Genomic DNA, 22,900 nt, shown 5'->3' with positions numbered 1-22,900 from the left:
CAAAGTCACACCTGCTCGAGGGTTAATCATTCTCATTAATCGAGTTTGTTCACTATAATTTCTCATCACAGGCTTCTCTTCAACTTCCTTATTGAAAAATAAAAAAAAATAAAATAAAATAACTTAATTAATTACTTCTCTATGCAACATCAATAAATGTCAAAATGATACAGTTCTGTGCCACTTAGTGGAGTACAGCAACAATAACTTTCCAGTACACTCAGCTGCATCCTGTTACAGTGGCAAATAATCACACAAAACAAAAAAAATAACTTTCTTCCATTTGTTCTTCTTGATATTACACCAGCAACTGTCTGAAAATATGCAATATGTGCAAAACCTGACACAATCAATGTAATATGATAAGGATAATGTATGGGAACAGTAAAATACAAGAACTTGAAAATTCTCACACAAAGAAAAAACCAGAAATCAGCTCATACATGTAAATAAATGTGAATGAATTATGGATTTTGAATTCAGTTGGTTTTAAGATAACCTCTACAACAGCACCAAAATGAGCACAAGAGCATCAGTGTATCCCACCAAAAGTAGCGAAACTGCATCTTCTGTTTGGTGTTGTTAACAATGCAAGACAACTATTAACCTACTTTATGTTTGGATATACACCTGATATCTGATTCATTGCATGGTGTGGAGCATTTAGCGACTAAATTGTAAACAGACAGTTTTACATGGTACTGTGCAAGAAAAAGGAAAAACAAACAAATACTTTATGCAAAAATTTATTTTCACACAACTTTATACAACATTATAGTTCATTCATACAGCAATTACAAACATTTATGTAAATATTTTGCATGCAGCTCTCTACATACAATGACACAAAAACTGTGTGTGTGTGTGTGTGTGTGTGTAGCTTATAACAGAGTCCCCAAAACAAACAATTGCAAAATTACAGCAGTAGTAGTAACAGTAGTAATAGTAAAAGCTTGTCATGTGTACGTTTAATAAAAAAAATTAAGCAGATGCTAACATAATTCAAAAAGACACAATTAACTGATACACACAAAATTCAGGTACATATTCATAAGACAAACCAGTCATTTAAATGTAAAAATGTGCTTTACTAGTATTATTTCCTTCTGAAAATGCAGACAGGTACCAGAAGGAAAACTATTCCTAATACTTGTCACAGTCAACAATAAACATAAAGAAATGATAATACTCATACAAAGATAATACATTTTAAAAGATGGCAATGGTACAAAAAATATAATCAATGATCTAAAAAACTTAACTGTGTACACACAGCGCAGCACCTTCGACACGTAGCAGCTCACAATAAAGGTACCTTTTCTCCACTTCAAGAATGCGAGCACATTCCTGTAAAAGCCAGTTGAACGATGTTGGCAGTTTCCTGATGATGGATTCGAACTGCTCATCAGAAATTTCCCCTTTCTCATATGATCCACTACAGATCCAGTAATGCCTATAAGGTAAATAAAGCTTCAGACATTCTCTGCCTGATCTTGTGATACCATTTAGCAATTTCTTTTTAAGTCTCTTGATACTTTTTCTCTGAGCAGTTGTTGCCAGTCCCACTATGCTCTTTTCCAGAATTGTTGGTTGACGAATAACACCACTACTTTGTGAAACAGTTTTTATGTGAAAGTTGAGAAATTCTTCAGACTGTAGATAAAAGTTGTTGCTGATTGTAGATGATTTACGAATTAAACAGTCTCCCTTCCTCTTCTTTTCACTTTTTTGTTGATGTTTACAAGTGTTACATTTGTTATGCTCTCTTGAAAATGAATGGTCATTTTGTTCCATCAAACTATGTTTGTCTTTTATATTATTTGTCTTTCTTAATTCTCTATTATTTTTTACTTTCTTCTGGCAAAATCTCTTTTTCTCCTTACTACTAAGAGAATGTAAAGGAATGACCTCTGTTCTTTTCCGTCTCCTGCCAGAACACATTTCTGATCTTTCATCAGACACAACTGAAATTTTGGCATATACATTATCATACTTACAACGTCGAGACACTGATAGTAGTCTCTTGAAGCTTGAATGCGCACTCTTCATCAGAATTTTTAATTTTATATTCTTTTCTTCAGCAAGATTCAGCACCCTGAAAAAAGGCAAAGTACAATCATGAAACTGATAACAACAATCAGGATTGTGTGGCTAAAATAAAAATCAATGAAACGTTTATTATGAACCAATAAGGGAACAACAAAGACTGGCCCTCTTCGATCTTCTTCATTTTTTTAAGATTTGAAAGACAGTGTAGTAACCAATTGCCTAAAGCAAAAGGGCACAATTCTACAAATAAAATATTTGAAGATTAGGAATGTAATGTGGTCATTAATAGTGGGCTTTACTGTTAAGAAAAGCAGCTTCATTGCAGCAGTACGTGGGGTGAGCAGACAGGCACAGAGACACTGGCATGCAATTTCATAATTGAATCTCTTTACCTACCACATGGCATGCCAGGCCACACCACACAGTCTGGACAAGATAACTCATGTAACTATGAACCAGCCTGAGGGGCGTTTGCACAGCACTGGGTATTCACCTGTACATGTCTGGCAGCAACATATTGACACAACAAATATGCAATTCACTGCTATATACTCCTTCCACTTGCAGCACAGTTAAGCACCATCTGGCTGAAAACTTCATAACGCTGCAGCAAAACGAGCGCTGTATCATTATGAGAGACACACAGGGGAGCAAGTGTGCTGGTACTTACCCCAGTTCACTACTACTAGCTCCACATTATCATAATGCGCATGTGCGTTGCATAAAAAGTACTGCGCCATAATCTAAGAATGAAATTAAAAATTAAAATAACTTTTCCAGACTTTGTTGGTCTATGCTTCAGTATATTAATGTTAAAATTGTTAAATCTCAGAATGATCAGTTAAATAAATTTTGCTAAATATTTTAAGAAAAAAAATAAGTGGTGCTAAATAATCAGAAGCCAAAAACTGTTCAGAATGTGTAAATGTATGTCACAATTAAAAGTTACACATCTCAATTTGATCAGTGCAATATTTTGGTCATAATCAGAGTTTTTATGAAAAACTAAAGGCGCTAAATATGAGACTCACAAAGATGAAAATTCGTATGTAGCCTCAGATTGATATAAAAATGTTAACTACGTGGCTCCACTAAGTTACCTCTATTACTTTTCACGTTATTTGTAACGAAATTGTCCATATTTACGATAGATTAAGTATGATTTATATTTGTTATAGAATGCTCTAATTACATTGATGAAATAACACAGTTGTACCAAGTTTCAAGTCTTTTATGTAAATAACAATCATTACAAGAAATCTTAAAGAGGCAGTTCAGAGGTCATATTCTACTGTCAGTTCTTTTAACTCCATTCATATAAAAAATTAAGGAGATTATAAATGGTTACATAACAGAGATATTAATTAATACGTGTCCGAGAAAGGGGCCATTTAGATGCTGCTACCTGTGCTCAGAACGGTTGACAGCAGGTTTTACATTTGCAGTCTGCTGTGCCCACATCTAAATGCAGCTAGAGAGGGAATGAGACAGACACTTTGCATCAAGATATCAATCTTTGCGGGTCAGTCAAATGCCTGTGTGCACTGTGCCTCAGGTGACATCACAGCCAAGCAACTACCAAATGTGTTCAGTAAAAGTGGAACTGAATTGCAAAGATTCTACACCACCCTGGATAGCTTAGATTTCACGGGAGTAGCTGTTTGTGTGCCACCTGTAATTTTGACAAAACAGTAGCAATTGGCAAGATTGTTTTCCACTTTTAAAGCGGGTTATTAACTTTGATGATTAGAAGACAGGGTGATAGACCATTTTCCTTGGAACTTACCATGGGGGGCACCTCTGAACTGCTAACTGTACTGTTTCTGATATGATGATTATTATTATTTCTCTCCCCTCTCAGACGCCACGTCTGGTCAAAAAAGGAAATTGACGCGGACCTTGATCAAGCGTGATTTCCTTTTAACTGTACGGCATATGTTACATTGCATTTAGGAACTTTCGGGTAATTGAACATGTATCAATAATTACAGATTTCTGTAGTTGTATATATATGTTTGGATGTAGCTGTATTGCGTTGATTTACTGGTGGATACTGTGTGGTATGACTCCTGTAGTTAATAATATAATTGGTATAATGTCAACTTTATCGTGATGCCACATGTCCTTGACTTCCTCAGCCAGTTGGATGTATTTTTCAATTTTTTCACCTGTTTTCTTCTGTATATTTGTTGTATTGGGTATGGATATTTCGATTAGTCGTGTTAATTTCTTCTTTTTATTGGTGAGTATGATGTCAGATTTGTTATGTGGTGTTGTTTTATCTGTTATAATGGTTCTGTTCCAGTATAATTTGTATTCATCATTCTCCAGTACATTTTGTGGTGCATACTTGTATGTGGAAATGTGTTGTTTTATTAGTTTATGTTGTATGGCAAGTTGTTGATGTATTATTTTTGCTACATTGTCGTGTCTTCTGGGGTATTCTGTATTTGCTAGTATTGTACATCCGCTTGTGATGTGATCTACTGTTTCTATTTGTTGTTTGCAAAGTCTGCATTTATCTGTTGTGGTATTGGGATCTTTAATAATATGCTTGCTGTAATATCTGGTGTTTATTGTTTGATCCTGTACTGCAATCATCAATCCTTCCGTCTCATTGTATATATTGCCTTTTCTTAGCCATGTGTTGGATGTGTCTTGATCGATGTATGGCTGTGTTAGATGGTACGGGTACTTGCCATGTAGTGTTTTCTTTTTCCAATTTACTTTCTTTGTATCTATTGATGTTATGTGATCTAAAGGGTTGTAGAAGTGGTTATGAAATTGCAATGGTGTAGCTGATGTATTTATATGAATGATTGCTTTGTGTATTATGCTAGTTTCTGCTCATTCTATAAAGAATTTTCTTAAATTGTCTACCTGTCCATAATGTAGGTTTTTTATGTCGATAAATCCCCTTCCTCCTTCCTTTCTGCTTAATGTGAATCTTTCTGTTGCTGAATGTATGTGATGTATTCTATATTTGTGGCATTGTGATTGTGTAAGTGTATTGAGTGCTTCTAGATCTGTGTTACTCCATTTCACTACTCCAAATGAGTAGGTCAATATTGGTATAGCATAAGTATTTATAGCTTCTGTCTTGTTTCTTGCTGTCAATTCTGTTTTCAGTATTTTTGTTAGTCTTTGTCTATATTTTTCTTTTAGTTATTCTTTAATATTTGTATTATCTATTCCTATGTTTTGTCTGTACCCTAGATATTTATAGGCATCTGTTTTTTCCATCGCTTCTTTGCAGTCGCTGCGGTTATCCAATATGTAATATTCTTGTTTAGTGTGTTTTCCCTTGACTATGCTATTTTTCTTACATTTGTCTGTTCCAAAAGCCATATTTATATCATTGCTGAATACTTTTGTTATCTTTAGTAATTGGTTGAGTTGTTGATTTGTTGCTGCCAGTAGTTTTAGATCATCCATGTGTAGCAAATGTGTTATTTTGTGTGGGTATGTTCCAGTAATATTATATCCATAATTTGTATTATTTAGCATGTTGGATAGTGGGTTCAGAGCAAGGCAGAACCAGAAAGGACATAATGAGTCTCCTTGGTATATTCCACGCTTAATCTGTATTGGCTGTGATGTGATATTATTTGAATTTGTTTGGATATTAAGTGTGGTTTTCCAATTTTTCATTACTATGTTTAGGAACTGTATCAATTTAGGATCTACTTTGTATATTTCCAATATCTGTAGTAACCATGAGTGGGGTACACTATCAAAAGCTTTTTGATAATGAATGTATGCATAGTGCAGCGACCTTTGTTTAGTTTTAGCTTGATATGTCACCTCTGTATCTATTATCAGTTGCTCTTTATATCCTCGTCCTCCTTTGCAACAGCCTTTTTGTTCTTCATTTATAATGTTGTTCTGTGTTGTATGTGTCATTAATTTCTGTGTAATGACTGAAGTTAATATTTTGTATATTGTTGGTATGCATGTTATGGGGCGATATTTTGCTGGGTTTGCGGTGTCTGCTTGATCTTTAGGTTTCAGATAAGTTATTCCTCATGTAAGTGCATCAGGGAATGTGTATGGATCTGCAATGTAACTGTTAAATAATTTAGTTAGATGTGAATGTGTTCAGGTGAACTTCTTTAGCCAGAAATTTGCTATTTTATCATTTCCAGGGGCTTTCCAATTGTGCGTAGAATTAATTGCTCGGGTGACTTCATGTTGCAAAATTATCACTTCAGGCATTTGTGGTATCATCTTGTATGAGTCTGTTTATTATTATTATCATCATCACTATTATAAGGAATATTATTATGTTTATGAGTGTGAACTTTTACTGAATATATTAATCTGTTACAACTCAAAACTACTTTTTTATAGTCATAGTCCCTGTATCCTCTGAGTAAATAATAAGCAGAAATATTTTCTTCCAGTGAGAACGAAGATTAATGACGCCTTGCACACTGGAAATTATAGCATGTTCTCCACATCGATTTCTGGTTGATAGCTAAACTAGTTTTCAGGATCTTGTAAATACAGCAGATATTTTGTAAAATTTTCTGCTGCCACACAGTGCCAGCCAAGCTAGTCTCCGCTGCACTACGGACCGTGAGCAGACGATGCTGGTTTGGCCAGTCATCTACACTAGACAGCTCACAGGATTAAGACTGCGAAGATGGACTTTGAACCGCACAATGGACAAGACATCTCCAAGCTCCACAGTACCAGCCCAACTCCTGCCTTCGAGGGCAGCGGTTTGTAACAAGGATGGTACTACTGCCAACCACAAAACCGGGCAAGCTTCTCTTCTGGTAGGTGTGTACCTCTAAGAGAATCTAAGCACATATTCGCACCACTAACAATTTCACTTATTGCAGACCATGCACCTGCAGGGGGCATGTCTGTGGCACCACCACAACACTTTGATCACTATGAAACAAAACTGAAAAAAAGATGTTTTACATTGGAGTTAAGCTTCCCTAGCCAGCACTGGCACAACCACCACCACCTCCACATACCACAAACTCTGCAATGCAGCGGCCCCCCTCATAACATAGTTGGAGCCAGCTGATTGCAAAGATCACAAGCCTTGTACAAGTTAGACATAAATATTTCAATAGTTCAATCAGGATTCAATCCAGCAACCTCTTGGTTTCCAGGTGCATGCTTTGCCACTACCCCACCAGGCCTTACAGAAGTCCTGTAATCATGAAGTTGCTGATTCAACTCATTAGTAGCAATGTTTTGTTTTTACTTTTATTTAAATTCTATGTTATGATATTGAAAAAATAATTAATACTGAATCATATATTTTAATAAAAATAACAGGATTTTATTTTTAATTACTGGCCATATACTAAAATGTGAAATGCCTTATTATAAGATGAAAATATTATAATTACAAATTATATGTATAATAATATTACACATTATAATAATCATCAATCTCTAAAAATATAAAAGGATTTTATTTAATGTTTCATTTTTTTGTGCCAAATGCTAATTTATGTGAACTCACATTTTCAAGTGATTAGTACACTGAAGTGCCAAAGAAATTGGTATAGGCGTGCGTATTCAAATACAGAGATATGTAAACAGGCAGAATACGGCACTGCAGTAATGCTTATGGAAGACAACAAGAGCCTGGTGCAGTTGTTAAATCGGTTACTTCTGCTACAATGGCAGGTTATCAAGATTTAAGTGAGTTTGAACATGGTGTTATAATCGGCACACGAGTGATGGGACACAGCATCTCCGAGGTAGTGATGAAGTGGGGATTTCCCCTTACGTCCATTTCACGAGTGTACCATGAGTATCAGAAATGTGGTAAAACATCAAATCTCTGACATCGCTGCACCCAGAAAAAGATCCTGCAAGACTGGCACCAACGACGACTGAAGAGAATCGTTCAATGTGACAGAAGTGCAACCATTCCGCAAATTGCTGCAGATTTCAATGCCGGGCCATCAACAAGTGTCAGCACGCTAACCATTCAACAAAACATCATCAATATGGGCTTTCGGAGCTGAAGGCCCACTCATGTACCCCTGATGACTGCATGACACAAAACTTTATGTCTTGCCTGGGCTCATCAACACCGACATTGGACTGTTGATGACTGGAAACATGTTGCCTGGTCAGATAAGTCTCGTTTCAAATTATATCAAGCAAATGGATGTGTATTGCATGTCAGCAGGGAACTGTTCACAAGCTGGTGGAGGCTTTGTAAGGGTGTGTGCAGTTGGAGTGATATGGGAACCTTGATATATGTCTAGATACAACTCTGACAGGTGACACATACATAAGAATCCTGTGTGATCTCCTGCACTCATTCATGTCCATTGTGCATTCCAATGGACTTGGGCAATTCCAGCAGAACAAAGTGACACCCACACATCCAGAATTGCTACAGAGTGGCTTCAGGGACACTCTTCTGCGTCTAAACACTTCTGCTGGCCACCAAACTCCCCAGATATGAACATTATTGAGCATATCTGGGATGCCTTGCAATATGCTGTTCAGAAGAGATCTCCAACCCCTCATACTCATATGGATTTATGGACAACCCTTCAGGATTCATGGTGTCAATTCCCCCCCAGCACTACTTCAAACATTAGTCAAGCCCATGTCACATTGTGTTGCAGCACTTCTGCATGCTAGCGGGGGCCTTGCACGATATTCAGTGGGCGTATCTGTTTCTTTGGCTTTTTGGTGTAATTAACGACAAAAATATTAAAAAATGGAAAGTCCATGTTGGTAAACAAACAATAAAAGGAAAGACTGCTACTCACTATAAAGATGACATGTTGAGTTGCAGACAGGCACGACGGAAGGACTGTTATGCATTGAGCTTTCAACTGAAGTCTTATAAAGGAAAACATACAAACATTCACATAAGAAAGCACACCTTACGTGCTCATGATAGCTATTTCTGGCTGCTCTGGCCAGAATGCAATTGTTGTGCGTCAAACAGAAGTAACAATCCGGAGTGGGGCAAGGAATGGGGAAGGATTACAGGGTACGGGTGAAGGGTAAGAAGTCAGCATTGCGTGGCAGTGTGAGCAGGGAGTAGATGGTGACAGGACAAGGCTGCCAGACGCAGCATCAGATGATGGGAGAGAGAGGGAGGGGGTGAAGAAGGAGAGGAGCAGAGAAGGAAAAAAGGCCAGCGAGTGCACTGGCAGAGATCAGTGCACAATGAAGGTGAGCGGATATGAATTGAGAGGAGGTGATAGGAGTGAGTGGGTAGAAACTGTTGGGTGGAGGATGTAGGAGCATTAGGCTATTGTAGGTTGAGGCTGGGATGATTTTGAGAGTAGAGAATGTGTCGTAAAGATAACTTTGACAAGTGCAATTCAGAAAAGCTGGAGGTGGAGGGGAAGATCCAAATAATCTGAGTAGTGAAGCGGCCATTGAAATCAGCCGCATGTTTTTCTTGGCCAAAGTTTGGCAGTGTCCATTCTTCTTGGTGGACAGCTGGAAGGTAGTCATACCAATACAGAAAACTGTACAATGATTGCAGCATAGCGGGTATATGGCTTTGCTACTTTCACATGTGGCTCGGTCTCTGACGGGGTAGGATGAGCCTGTGATAGGACTGGAATAGGAAGTGCTGGTTGGGTGGATTTGGCAGGTCTCGCACCTGTGTCTTCCAGAGGGATACGATAATGATAGATAATCGAAGTCCTGATGGAGGTGGTTCATTTGTTCCACTTCGGGGTGGTACTTGGTGACGAGAGGGTGCTCCTGTGTAGCTGGTCTTGGGGGTGGTGGGAATATTGGTGGAGGGAGGGGGAGAGCGGAGGGGGATATAGTGTAGGAAATTTGTTTGCAGAGTAGGTCTGAGGGATAGTGCCTGTCTGTGAAGGCCTTTGTGAGACCTTCAGTATACTGGGCAAGGGATTCTTGTAACTGCAGAGACATCGTCCTAGGGTAGCCAGGCTGTATGGGAGGGATTTTTTGGTGTTGAAGGATGGCAGATGCCAAAACGCAGGTATTGTTGGTTAGTGTCATATCCCCACATAAACCACAATCTTCCCACTGCCCCCAAGAACCAGCTACAGAGGAGCCCCTCTCATCAACTAGCAGCACTCCAGACTGGAACAACTGAACCAAATCCTTCATCATTATGCCCTGAAATGAGAGACATCTTATCCAAGATTCTTTCCTCCCCTCCTAAAGTGGTGTTCCATCAACCATCTACCCTCCACAACATCCTAGACCGTCCCTATGATACTCCCAATCCCAACTCCTTGCCATAAGGATCATATCCCTGTGGAGACACAGGTGCATGACCTGCCCAGTCCACCCAACCAGCACTTCCCATTCTAGTTCTGTCACAGGCTTATCCTATCTCATCACAGGCCAGGCCATCTGTGGAAGCAGCCATGTCATATACCAGCTCTGATGCAATCGTTGTACAGCTTTTTATATTGGTATGACTACCAGCCGGCTGTCCACCAGGGTAAATGGCCACTGCCAAACTGTAGCCAAGAGCAAAGTGAATCACCCTGTGGCACAACAGGCAGCTGAACATAATACGCTAGATTTCAATGGTTGCTTCACAACCTGGGACCATCTGGATCCTCCCATCCACCACCAGCTTTTGTAAACTGCACAGATCGGAATTATCCTCACAACACATTCTCTGCTCCCAAATCATCCTGGCCTCAACATACTGCTCTAGATCTTCCACCCAACAGTTTCCACCCCTTCTGTCCTATCACCTCTGCCAAATTCAAGTTTCCTAAACTTCAGTGTGTGCTGCTCTCTGCCAATCCACCCACCGAACTTTTTCCCTTGCCCCCCCCCCCCCCCTTTCCACTTCCCCTTCTGCTCCCCCACAGTTTCCCAAAGCTGTATCTGGCAGCTTTGTCCTGCCACCTTCTACTCCCTGCACACTCTGCCAGACACTGTGGTATCCTTCCCCTTCCCTCCTGCACTCCAGATTGTTGCTTCTGTTTCATGCAAAACAGTTGCATTATAGCCTTTGCAGCTGGAGACAGTGGTAATGTGTGCATGAGGTCTGCTCACTTCTGTGAATCTGTATGTGTGTGTTTTCCCTTGTGAATAAGGCTTCAGCTGAAAGCTCAAATGTGTAACAGTCTTTTCGTCTTGCCTGTCTGCAACTCAGTGTGTCATCTTTACACTGAGTAGCAATCTCTCCTTTTCATAATATTGTTAAAAATAGAAGCTGTTATTTTAATAAAACAATATGATTCTATGTTTGGTAATTAACATATCAGTTTATTAATAAATATAAAAAAATCTGATGCTACCAAGGATTGAACCGGTGATTTGAGATTAAGAAGACTTGCATACTACACTCTCAGCTGTTGGCAACTACACTGATTTGAAACCTCTTGGCAGATTAAAACTGTGTGCCCGACTGAGACTTGAACTCTGGACCTTTGCATTCATGGGCTAGTGCTCTACAGACTGACCTAACCAAGCACAACTCATGACCCGTCCTCACAACTTTACTTTCAGCTGTACCTCATCTCCTTCCTTCACAGGAGCTTTCCTGGAAACTTGCAGAACTAGCACTCCTTAAAGAAAGGGCATTGCAGAGACATGGCTTAGCCACAACCTGAGTGTGTTTCCAGAATGAAATTTTCACTCTGCTGTGGAGTGTGTGCTGATATGAAACTTCCTGGCAGATTAAAACTTTATACCGGACCAAGACTCACACTTGGGACCTTTGCCTTTTGCGGGCAAGTGCTCTACCGACTAAGCTACCCAAGCATGATTCACAACATGTCCTCACTGATTTGCTTCTGTAAGTTCCTCATCTCCTACCTTCAAAACTAGATTCACAGGAGAGCTTCTGTGAACTATGAAAGGCAGGAGATCAGGAACTGGTGGAAGTAAAGCCATGAGGACAGATCTTGAGTCATGCATGGGTAGCTCAGTCGGTAGCGCACTTGTCCATGAAAGACAGATCCTGGGTTAGAGTCTCGGCCCGGCACACATTTTTAATTTACCAGGAAGTTTCACATCAGTGCACACTCTGCTGCAGAGTGAAAGTTTCATTCTGGACACATTGAAATGATAGAAACATTTTTCACTTAACAGTATTTCAAAATCTTCTAACCTTCAAAGGTGATTGTTACAAGTTGTTCTGAGACTTTCCTCATATAACTTCAAGAAACTGATATCTTGGCACTGGGCTTCAGTACCTATAAGTATGAAGAAAATCGAAGAGAGCTAGTCCGTAAGGTCCTCTTGTAGGTGAAATTCTACAGTCCAACAATAATCAGATATAATTCACCATTTTCTTACCAACAGAAATATTTGATGATAAATAAGAGAAGAAATAAAGGTGCTGCAGAGAAGGTGAAAAATATATTTTTAAAGTCTGTTGAATACACAAGAAGACACATTTTACATACTAATATACAGGCCTAATACTCTAAATATAGGAAAGTGTGAGACCACCAACATGATTACTAAAAGGAAGCCATTCCATTTCGGTTACACAATTAATCATACAATCTTAAGGCTGTCAGTTCAACTAAATACCTTGTGATAAAACTTACAAAGAACTTAAATTGGAATGATCACAAAGAAAATTTTTGGGAAGGTGAACGAAAGACTGTGTTTTATGGAAGAGCACTTAGAAGATTAAACAGATCTACTAGAGAGACTGTCTACACATTACACCTGTCCATCCTCTTACGGAGTACTGCTACACACTATGGGATCCTTACCAGAGCACTAGCAGACAATACTGAAATCATTCAAAGAACGGCAGCTCAATTTGTATTATTGTGAAATGGGAGAGAGTGTGTCAAGGATACAGTACACAAGTTGGGGTGGCAATCAATAAAACAAAGGTGATATCTTTTCATGAAATTCCAGTCACCAACTTTCTCCTTTGAATACAAAAATATTTTACACAGAGAAAAATTATCTGCATAATAAAATAAGAGAACTCAGAGCTTGAACGGAAAGATGTAAGTATTCATTTTTCCAGGGCACTTTTTGGGATTGGAATGATGGAAAAATACTCTAAAGGTCGTTTGATGAAACCTCTTCCAGGCACTCAAGCGTAAATTGCAGGCTAGTCATATAGATGTAGATGGGTGTACGTCAGTTTAATAACACTAGAAGATTACATAATTATTACTTCTAATGCTGCCGCTAATTTTCATACACAGATGGACTCCTTTATACTACTAATGTGGCAGAGAAAATTGATTGATGATGCATGAACATCAAGCACTGGTAGTTAACAATGCTCATATTGCCATGTAGAAGAAGGTGTAATTAGATGAACGACAAACACTAACTTCATTTAACGAAGGTTTATTCAGCACTTTGTAATATTATTGGGATTTCCGTAGTATGAAAGCTGTGAGTACTCTTGGAAAGGCATTCACCTATCTGTATATTAATTGATCAACTTATGAGATGAGACATATTCTTTGAAAGACATTTGTTTTATATAATTTATGTAACTGTAAAGATGCGCATCTAGCGCGGACACTAATACATCGATTGCGCAGTCAAAGAAACATTTTAACAGAAGCTGAACTGACGATCCGCTTCAATCTAAATAAAAGATGACAGTAAAAAACTTTTGTAGATCTTCAGATTTTAATGTACTTCTGCTTGTAATGTGAAAATGTAAAGAAGGTCGACTTTAAGCTATAAAAGTGAGCGGTCTTGCCAGCGTGCAGACAACATTATTAATTAATAAAATTCAAGTAATTTATGTTCGAAACTGTAAACCGGCAAGTTATTGTTATGAAGGTGTTGAACGGTGCAAGAACTGTCTTTAATGTTTGAAGGAGAAAAGTAATGACTGTAATTTGTGACAAAAACATGAACCAAGGAGACAGCACAGGGCAGGCTGAAATCTGATCGCACCATACAATTAGAAAAGTACTTATGTAAGTTATACTGTTTATAAATAAGCCCTAATTTGCTAGTGAGAATTGTTTGAATATATTTAGTGTTTACCAGATTTCTTATTCCATTCTTTTCCTTTATTTTTTTACTTCCATGTCATATTATTTTTGTAAATATCAAACAGCCTTTACTGCAACAGAGAATACTGCAGCATCCTGGTCGTAGACAGAAGGCTCTTCATTGTCTTCTATACAACTCATGGCTGCCCCATTTATTAATGATTTCATTTGCAAATGCAATTTTTTTAAATTGTTCATTGTTAAAGGTCCCTTAGGTGATTATAAACTTCATACTGATTACGTAAAGAAATCCGTGTTGTTCTTTTCCAAATAATAGAAGCCTTCGCGTAATCAAAAACTAGCCTCCTTCTGACAACGATCAGGAGCCGACCAGAAGACGGACATCTTCGACCGCTTTCATGTTTCCTGTGGCAAAGCTGTGCCAAACTGGGAACAGGACATTCTAGTATGAAACACAATATATACATATATAATTATCAGATTATACAGTATATATACAGCTACAGAACATTCCAGTACAATGATTCTTGACATTTGTGATACTTCTAGAATTTACTTAAACCGAATAATTAAAATTGTACAGTCCAGGTGAGTTTTGAACTCACGACCCTCCATGCAACAGTTTAGTATCATAACCACTACACCACGGAGCTACTCAGCTTCTTCTGCGACATTGATCCCTCCTTAAGAGAACAGTGTCTCAGTGTTACGTCCTCCTAGTCCGGGAACGAGTCATCGGTCCTGCGTACTCCGACTTCTGATGACTGATTCTCGCCATGGTGGTGATATTCTTAGAACTCCTTTTGCCGCTACGCTCTTTGTCACCTTTCCGCTTGTCCTGTCGCTGGAGCTTTGAATTTACCCTGGGTTGCAGGACCCTTATAGGGCTTCATTCGAAGGATGTGGACCATATCTCTGATTTTTCGTCGTCTTGTGTCAGGGTCGAAAGCTTCAACTTCATAAGTAACATCAGACAACTGTCTTACAACCTTGTAAGGTCCAAAGTAGTGCCTGACGAGCTTCTCAGAGAGAAGCTCCAAACAGGAGTGAAGATCCAGACGAGGTTACCAGGCCGGTAGACAACAGGGTGGTGGCTCGTGTCATATCTTCGGTGATCGTTTGCTTGAGCCTGCAGCGTGCGGAGTAGAGCTAAGTGCCAAGCTTCCTCAGCTTCGGTTAACAGCTGGCCGATGTAGTCATTGTCCACATCATCAGGATGTAACGGAAACACAGTGTCCATCGTCATAGTCGCCTCACGCCCATGCACCAGGAAAAATGGCATGAATCCTGTGGTGTCTTGTTTGGCGGTGTTGTAAGCAAACATCACAAAAGATATCACCTCATCCCAGTTGCTCTGCTCAACACTGACGAACACTGACAGCACGTCAGCCAAGGTCTTATTAAGGCATTCAGTAAGACCATTGGTTTGTGGATGGTAAGCAGTCATCATGTGATGAGTAACGTTGCAATGACGGTTTATCTCTGTCACAAGATTTGATTGAAAAACTTTCCCTCAATCCGTAATTAACGATCTTGGGGCACCGTGTTTTAATACAATGTCTTCCATGATGAATTTGGCTGCTTCGAATGCTTCGGCTGTTTTCACGGCTTTTGTAATAGCATAGCGTGTCAGATAATCAGTGCAAACAATAATCCATCTATTGCCACTAGCAGACATTGGAAATTGTCCGAGGAGGTCAATCCCAACACACTGGAAAGGCATTTTGGCTGGTGGAATTGGTATGAGTTGGCCAGGTGGTTTTTGAGGAACTGCCTTTACCTCTGGCACTCTCAACAGTGTGACACTCCTAAATAAACATGGCCAGAAAAATCTCTTACAGATTCTATTGTATGTCTTAAGAAATCCTAGATATCTGGCCTCAGGTGTGTCATGGAATTTCTGTAGAACATCTAAACACATGTGTTTAGGAATCACTAGTAGCCACCTCTTTCTTTTCTTGCAAAGTAATCCATTAACTACCTTAAATTGTTCTTTCACATCCTCAAACCAATTGAAGGCAAGCATAATTTGACATATCTTGGCATGCTGCTTCTGCTCAGCAGAGAGATCCTGGAGTGCAGCGAGACAGACACTATCTTCATCAAAGTCTTGATGGTTTTGCACAGGGTTTCTTGAGAGATAGTCGGCATCTTGGTGTTTTCTTCCACTTTTGTACACTATGGTAATCTCATACTCCTGAAAACGTAGTCCCCACCTGGCGAGTCATCCTGTTGGATCCTTAAGACTTGTCAACCAACAAAGTGAATGATGGTCTGTAACAACTGTGAATGGCCTTACATAGAGATGCTGTCGAAATTTGCACATGGCCCAGATCACAGCAAGACATTCTCTTTCTGTAGTTGAGTCATTTCTCTCAGCTTCTGTAAGTGTCTTAGAAGCATAGGCTATAGCCTTCTCTTTTCCAAAATCTGAACCAGAACAGCACCAATCCCATACCCGCTGGAATCTGTGTGTAGTTCTGTGGGTGCTTTCTCATCGTACAGACCAAATATATGGTCAGTTGTCAGAGCTTTTCACAGCACATCAAAAGAATCTTGTTGAGCACCACCCCAGATAAATTTAGCATCAGCTTTTAACAACTCTTGGAGTGGCCTGGCTTTGATACAAAAGTCTTTGATAAAACGACGGTAATAAGAACACAATCCGAGGAAGCTTCTCACATCTCTAATACTTTTAGGAATAGGAAATTCCATTATAGATCTCACCTTTTCCGGGTTTGGCCGCACACCTTCATCTGACACAAGGTGTCCAAGTATTTTGATTTTTTTTGCTCCAAAGAGACACTTTCTTGGATTAAGTTTCAGTCCGTCTTGTTGGAGACACTTAAGAACGGCCCTCAGTCTTTTCATATGTTCATCAAAAGTCTCTGAGAACACTATACTGTCATCTAAATAACAAAGACACATCGTCCACTTCAGGTGACTTAGAAGATTATCCATCATCTGTTCGAAAGTTGCAGGTGCATTATACAAACCAAACGGCATTACCTTAAACTGATACAGGCCCTCAGGGATGATGAATGCAGTTTTCTCATGATCAGCTTCATTTACTTCGATTTGCTAGTATCCCAAGTACATGTCCATGGTTGAGAAAAACTTAGCCCCCTTCAGACAATCTAGTGTACCGTCAATTCAAGGAAGTGGGTAAACGTCCTATCTAGTTATCATATTAAGCTTCCTGTAATCAACACAAAAGCGCCAAATGCCATCCTTCTTCATGACGAGAACCACTGGTGATGACCATGGGCTCTGCGAAGGCTGAATGATGTCATTCTTCATTATTTTCTCTACCTCATCGCAAATTATTCAACGTTCTGTTGCTGACACACGGTCTGCTCTCTGGCTTATTGGCTGATAGTCTCCAGTGCTAATCCAATGCTTCACCGTCGATTTGTCTAACTTCCCCTTCACCTGTGGATTGAAGCATTCAGAGAACTCATGGAGAATGGCAAGTAGCTTCTTCTGTTGTTCCTTAGTGAGATCTGGTGATAGTCGAGCTAGAAGATCTTGTCTCGTAGTGGTAGCGCTAATTTCGCCCACAGACTTGGCTTGGGAGGCTCCTATGACATTCAGCTGTTCTTCAATTAACAGCTCAGTGTTTGCTACGCACATGTGTCTTGGAAGGATCTACGGGTCTCAGCGTCATTTAAATATCCACAATTCAACGAATCCGTTCTTAAACGAGACAATAGTGGCTGGGATGACCAAGTTGTTCTTCAGTGGTATCCATGGGTTGATGCATGGCATGACATGTAATGGTTACCTTTCTAGCGCTGACTGCAGGAATGATCACTTCATCCAGCGCACATAGTCTCCACACACTCAGATGTGCATTCTCCTGTCCACAGTATCTCATCTCGTCTAGCATAATCTTCGAGCAATCACACTCTACAACTGCCTGAGAATCTTTCAAAAAGCCCATCCGAGAATGATGTCATGACTACACTCTTGTAAGATGATGAATTTTAAGGGCTGTGTATGGCCACTTATACCCACACGAATGGTACATCTTCCTATAGGTTTTACGTATTTCCCATTAGCCACCTTCAGCAGAGATGTTCTGTTGTCGATGAAGACAGTTTTCTGCAAGTGGCGACGGAACTTCTCCGAAATGACTGAATATGATGCTCCAGAGTCTACAAGAGCTTGGGCTGGTTGGTCATCCATGAGGATATCAACGTAGTTCCGTATTGTTTTTGTAGAGATCGATGGTGGAGGATTTTTCTCTTCGGCGGCCTCACTTCCAAGGAAGGCCGCACCCTTTAGTTTTCTATGTTGCAGCGGCTAGGTGATTGGCTGGAGCTTCTAAATGGCGATGGAGACCTTGATCGACGTGTTGGGAAGGGTGCTCTCCAGCAGATAGCTTGCGGCGATAGTGACCTACATCTACATCTACATCCATACTCCGCAAGCCACCAGACGGTGTGTGGCGGAGGGTACCTTCAGTACCTCTATCGGTTCTCCCTTCTATTCCAGTCTCGTATTGTTCGTGGAAAGAAGGATTGTCGTTAAGCCTCTGTGTGGGCTCTAATCTCTCTGATTTTATCCTCATGGTCTCTCCGCGAGATATACGTAGGAGGGAGCAATATACTGCTTGACTCTTCGGTGAAGGTATGTTCTCGAAACTTTGACAAAAGCCCGTACCGAGCTACTGAGCGTCTCTCCTGCAGAGTCTTCCACTGGAGTTTATCTATCATCTCCGTAACGCTTTCGCGATTACTAAATGATCCTGTAACGAAGCGCGCTGCTCTCCGTTGGATCTTCTCTATGTCTTGTATCAACCCTATCTGGTACGGATCCCACACTGCTGAGCAGTATTCAAGCAGTGGGCGAATAAGCGTACTGTAACCTACTTCCTTTGTTTTCGGATTGCATTTCCTTAGGATTCTTCCAATGAATCTCAGTCTGGCATCTGCTTTACCGACGATCAACATTATATGATCATTCCATTTTAAATCACTCCTAATGCGTACTCCCAGATAATTTATGGTATTAACTGCTTCCAGTTGCTGACCTGCTATTTTGTAGCTAAATGATAAAGGATCTATCTTTCTGTGTATTCGCAGCACATTACACTTGTCTACATTGAGATTCAATTGCCATTCCCTGCACCATGCGTCAATTCGCTGCAGATCCTCCTGCATTTCAGTACAATTTTCCATTGTTACAACCTCTCGATACACGACAGCATCATCTGCAAAAAGCCTCAGTGAACTTCCGATGTCATCCACCAAGTCATTTATGTATATTGTGAATAGCAACGGGCCTATGACACTCCCCTGCGGCACACCTGAAATCACTCTTACTTCAGAAGACTTCTCTCCATTGAGAATAACATGCTGCGTCCTGTTATCTAGGAACTCCTCAATCCAATCACACAATTGGTCTGATAGTCCATATGCTCTTACTTTGTTCATTAAACGACTGTGGGGAACTGTATCGAACGCCTTGCGGAAGTCAAGAAACACGGCATCTACCTGTGAACCCGTGTCTATGGCCCTCTGAGTCTCGTGGACGAATAGCGCGAGCTGGGTTTCACATGATCGTCTTTTTCGAAACCCATGCTGATTCCTACAGAGTAGATTTCTAGTCTCCAGAAAAGTCATTATACTCGAACATAATACGTGTTCCAAAATTCTACAACTGATTGACGTTAGAGATATAGGTCTATAGTTCTGCACATCTGTTCGACGTCCCTTCTTGAAAACGGGGATGACCTGTGCCCTTTTCCAATCCTTTGGAACGCTACGCTCTTCTAGAGACCTACGGTACACCGCTGCAAGAAGGGGGGCAAGTTCCTTCGCGTACTCTGTGTAAAATTGAACTGGTATCCCATCAGGTCCAGAGGCCTTTCCTCTTTTGAGCGATTTTAATTGTTTCTCTATCCCTCTGTCGTCTATTTCGATATCTACCATTTTGTCATCTGTGTGACAATCTAGAGAAGGAACTACAGTGCAATCTTCCTCTGTGAAACAACTTTGGAAAAAGACATTTAGTATTTCGGCCTTTAGTCTGTCATCCTCTGTTTCAGTACCATTTTGGTCACAGAGTGTCTGGACATTTTGTTTTGATCCACCTACCGCTTTGACATAAGACCAAAATTTCTTGGGATTTTCTGCCAAGTCAGTACATAGAACTTTACTTTCGAATTCATTGAACGCCTCTCGCATAGCCCTCCTCACACTACATTTCGCTTCGCTTAATTTTTGTTTGTCTGCAAGGCTTTGGCTATGTTTATGTTTGCTGTGAAGTTCCCTTTGCTTCCGCAGCAGTTTTCTAACTCGGTTGTTGTACCAAGGTGGCTCTTTTCCATCTCTTACGATCTTGCTTGGCACATACTCATCTAACGCATAATGTACGACGGTTTTGAACTTTGTCCACTGATCCTCAACACTATCTGTACTTGAGACAAAACTTTTGTGTTGAGCCAACAGGTACTCTGAAATCTGCTTTTTGTCACTTTTTCTAAACAGAAAAATCTTCCTACCCTTTTTAATATTCCTATTTACGGCTGAAATCATCGATGCCGTAACCGCTTTATGATCGCTGATTCCCTGTTCTGCGTTAACTTTTTCAAATAGTTCCGGTCTGTTTGTCACCAGAAGGTCTAATATGTTATCGCCACGAGTCGGTTCTCTGTTTAACTGCTCAAGGTAGTTCTCAGATAAAGCACTTAAAAAAATTTCACTGGATTCTTTGTCCCTGCCACCCGTTATGAACGTTTGAGTCTCCCAGTCTATATCCGGCAAATTAAAATCTCCACCCAGAACTATAACGTGGTGGGTAAATCTACTCGAAATATTTTCCAAATTATCCTTCAGGTGCTCAGCCACAACAGCTGCTGAGCCAGGGAGCCTATAGAGACATCCAATTACCATGTCTGAGCCTGCTTTAACCGTGACCTTCACCCAAATCATTTCACATTTCGGATCTCCGTCAATTTCCTTCGATACTATTGCTCTTCTTATCGCTATAAACACGCCTCCCCCTTCACTGTTCAGCCTGTCTCTGCGGTATACATTCCAATCCGAGTTTAGGATTTCATTACTGTTTACGTCTGGTTTCAGCCAACTTTCTGTCCCTAGTACTATATGGGCGTTGTGACCGTTTATTAATGAGAGTAGTTCTGGGACCTTTCTATAGACGCTCCTGCAGTTTACTATTAGCAAATTAATATTGTTATTCCCTGTCCTACGCTGTCGTGCACCCACATCTTCTAGTTCATCTTCGTCGTCCCGGAGTGGGTTCGGCTAAGATCGGTCTGCTGTCTTCTGGCACAGGCGTCATCAAATATCTGCCACCTTTCTCGACAATAACATACCACAAGTCCCGGTCATCCACAGTGGAAACATTCTGGTTAGTTATCCTGGATCCTCTAGACGTCAGTCTTCCTTGGTGCCCAAACAGGTTCCTCATGAGGCATTGTAGGAACAAAACTCCACCCGGATCTCGACTTTTTCACCGTTTTAAAGGGTTATGAAGGACGAGAGATTGGGTTCAATGTCTGTTCCACTTCCTCCCTTATGACCTCTTGAAGCATCTCGGTTTTTTGCTTGCCGTGCAATCCAAGTGCTTTCTGAACTTCCTCTCTCACTATCAGGATGAAGAACACTTGTGAAATCAGTTGCTTCCTCCATCACAAACATTGATACGACGTTTGGAAGCTGTTCAAACTTTTCACGTGTAATTCTTTTTTGATTCATTGTCTCGATATACTGGCACCATTTTATGAAGTCATCTGCTGTTGAAATCTCCTTCAGAAGTAGGGCTTGATACATGTCCTCAGCAACACCCTTCATGGGATGTGCAACCTTTATTTTCCTCCTCAATTCTAGAATCCACTAGTTTACATAGCTCCAAGACATCTTGAATGTAAGATGCTGCAGTTTCTTCTGGCCACTGTGCCCTGCACTTTAATTTATCTTCAGCCTCGCTCTTCTGTCATTGTGTGTCAAAATACTTGCACAGTTCCGCATGGAATACTTCCCAGTTTGTGAACTTCTCCTCGTTGTTCTCATACAATTGCTTGGCAGTGCCCTCCAACTAGAAAAATATGTTACCTAAACACACAATGGCATCCAATTTGTTAAATTTGGCTATACGCTCATATACCTTCAGCCACTTGTTTGGATCTTCGCCATCATCACCAGAGAACCCAGAAGGATGTCTCATGTGGTGGCACACAGTTGCTATCATCGGAACATCATCTTCTTCTTCTGTCATCGATAGATTGCGATCTGTTGAATATGGCTCGAACTCGGGTTTCTCACCACGTACACGGCGGCTCTGTCATGGCCTGATTGGAGCCACTGTGTCGTCGATAATGTGCGCTATCACAAGTTCCAATACCCAGCATCTCCACTACAATAATGTCACATAGAAGAAGATGTAATTAGATGAATGACGAACACAAACTTCACTTAACGAAGGTTTACTCAGCAGTTGCACATACAAGAGCGCGCAGCAAACTGCCTCTGGCCAGAACACATACAGTATATATACAACTACAGAACATTCCAGTACAAAGAATCTTGAAATTTGTGGATATTTCTAGCATGTACTCAAAACTATCAGTTTAATAAGTCACAGCTGCAAAATACTAACGCGAATTCTTTACAGACGAATGGAAAAACTGGTAGAAGCCGACCTCGGCGAAGGTCAGTTTGGATTCCGCAGAAATGTTGGAACACGTGAGGCAATACTGACCCTACGACTTATCTTGGAAAATAGATTAGGGAAAGGCAAACCTACATTTCTAGCATTTGTAGACTTAGAGAAAGCTTTTGACAATGTTGACTGGAATACTCTCTTTCAAATTCTAAAGATGGCAGGGGTAAAATACAGGGAGCAAAAGGCTATTTACAATTTGTACAGAAACCAGATGGCAGTTATAAGAGTCGAGGGGCATGAAAGGGAAGCAGCGGTTG

At 40.3% G+C, this 22,900-nt stretch overlaps 1 protein-coding gene across 3 annotated transcripts in view; it reads right to left on the bottom strand.

Moving 5' to 3' along the window:
* Window positions 1-730: 730 nt before the first annotated feature.
* LOC126253173 (TATA box-binding protein-associated factor RNA polymerase I subunit B) overlaps window positions 731-22,900 on the bottom strand; it is a 341,351-nt gene continuing 319,181 nt past the window's right edge. For 2 of the 3 annotated variants that reach the window (XM_049954330.1, XM_049954331.1), the window contains one exon: window positions 731-2,095. In XM_049954330.1, the coding sequence (XP_049810287.1) occupies window positions 1,258-2,095 (838 nt within the window). In that variant the 3' untranslated portion in view covers window positions 731-1,257. The remainder of the gene's footprint in view (window positions 2,096-22,900) is intronic. The other variant, XM_049954332.1, reaches the window with a different exon arrangement.

Source organism: Schistocerca nitens, chromosome 4 (assembly GCF_023898315.1).
Source record: "Schistocerca nitens isolate TAMUIC-IGC-003100 chromosome 4, iqSchNite1.1, whole genome shotgun sequence".
Lineage (NCBI taxonomy): Eukaryota > Metazoa > Arthropoda > Insecta > Orthoptera > Acrididae > Schistocerca > Schistocerca nitens.
The sequence above is the reverse complement of the archived record's forward strand: the minus strand, read 5'-3'. Positions and strand labels throughout refer to the sequence as shown.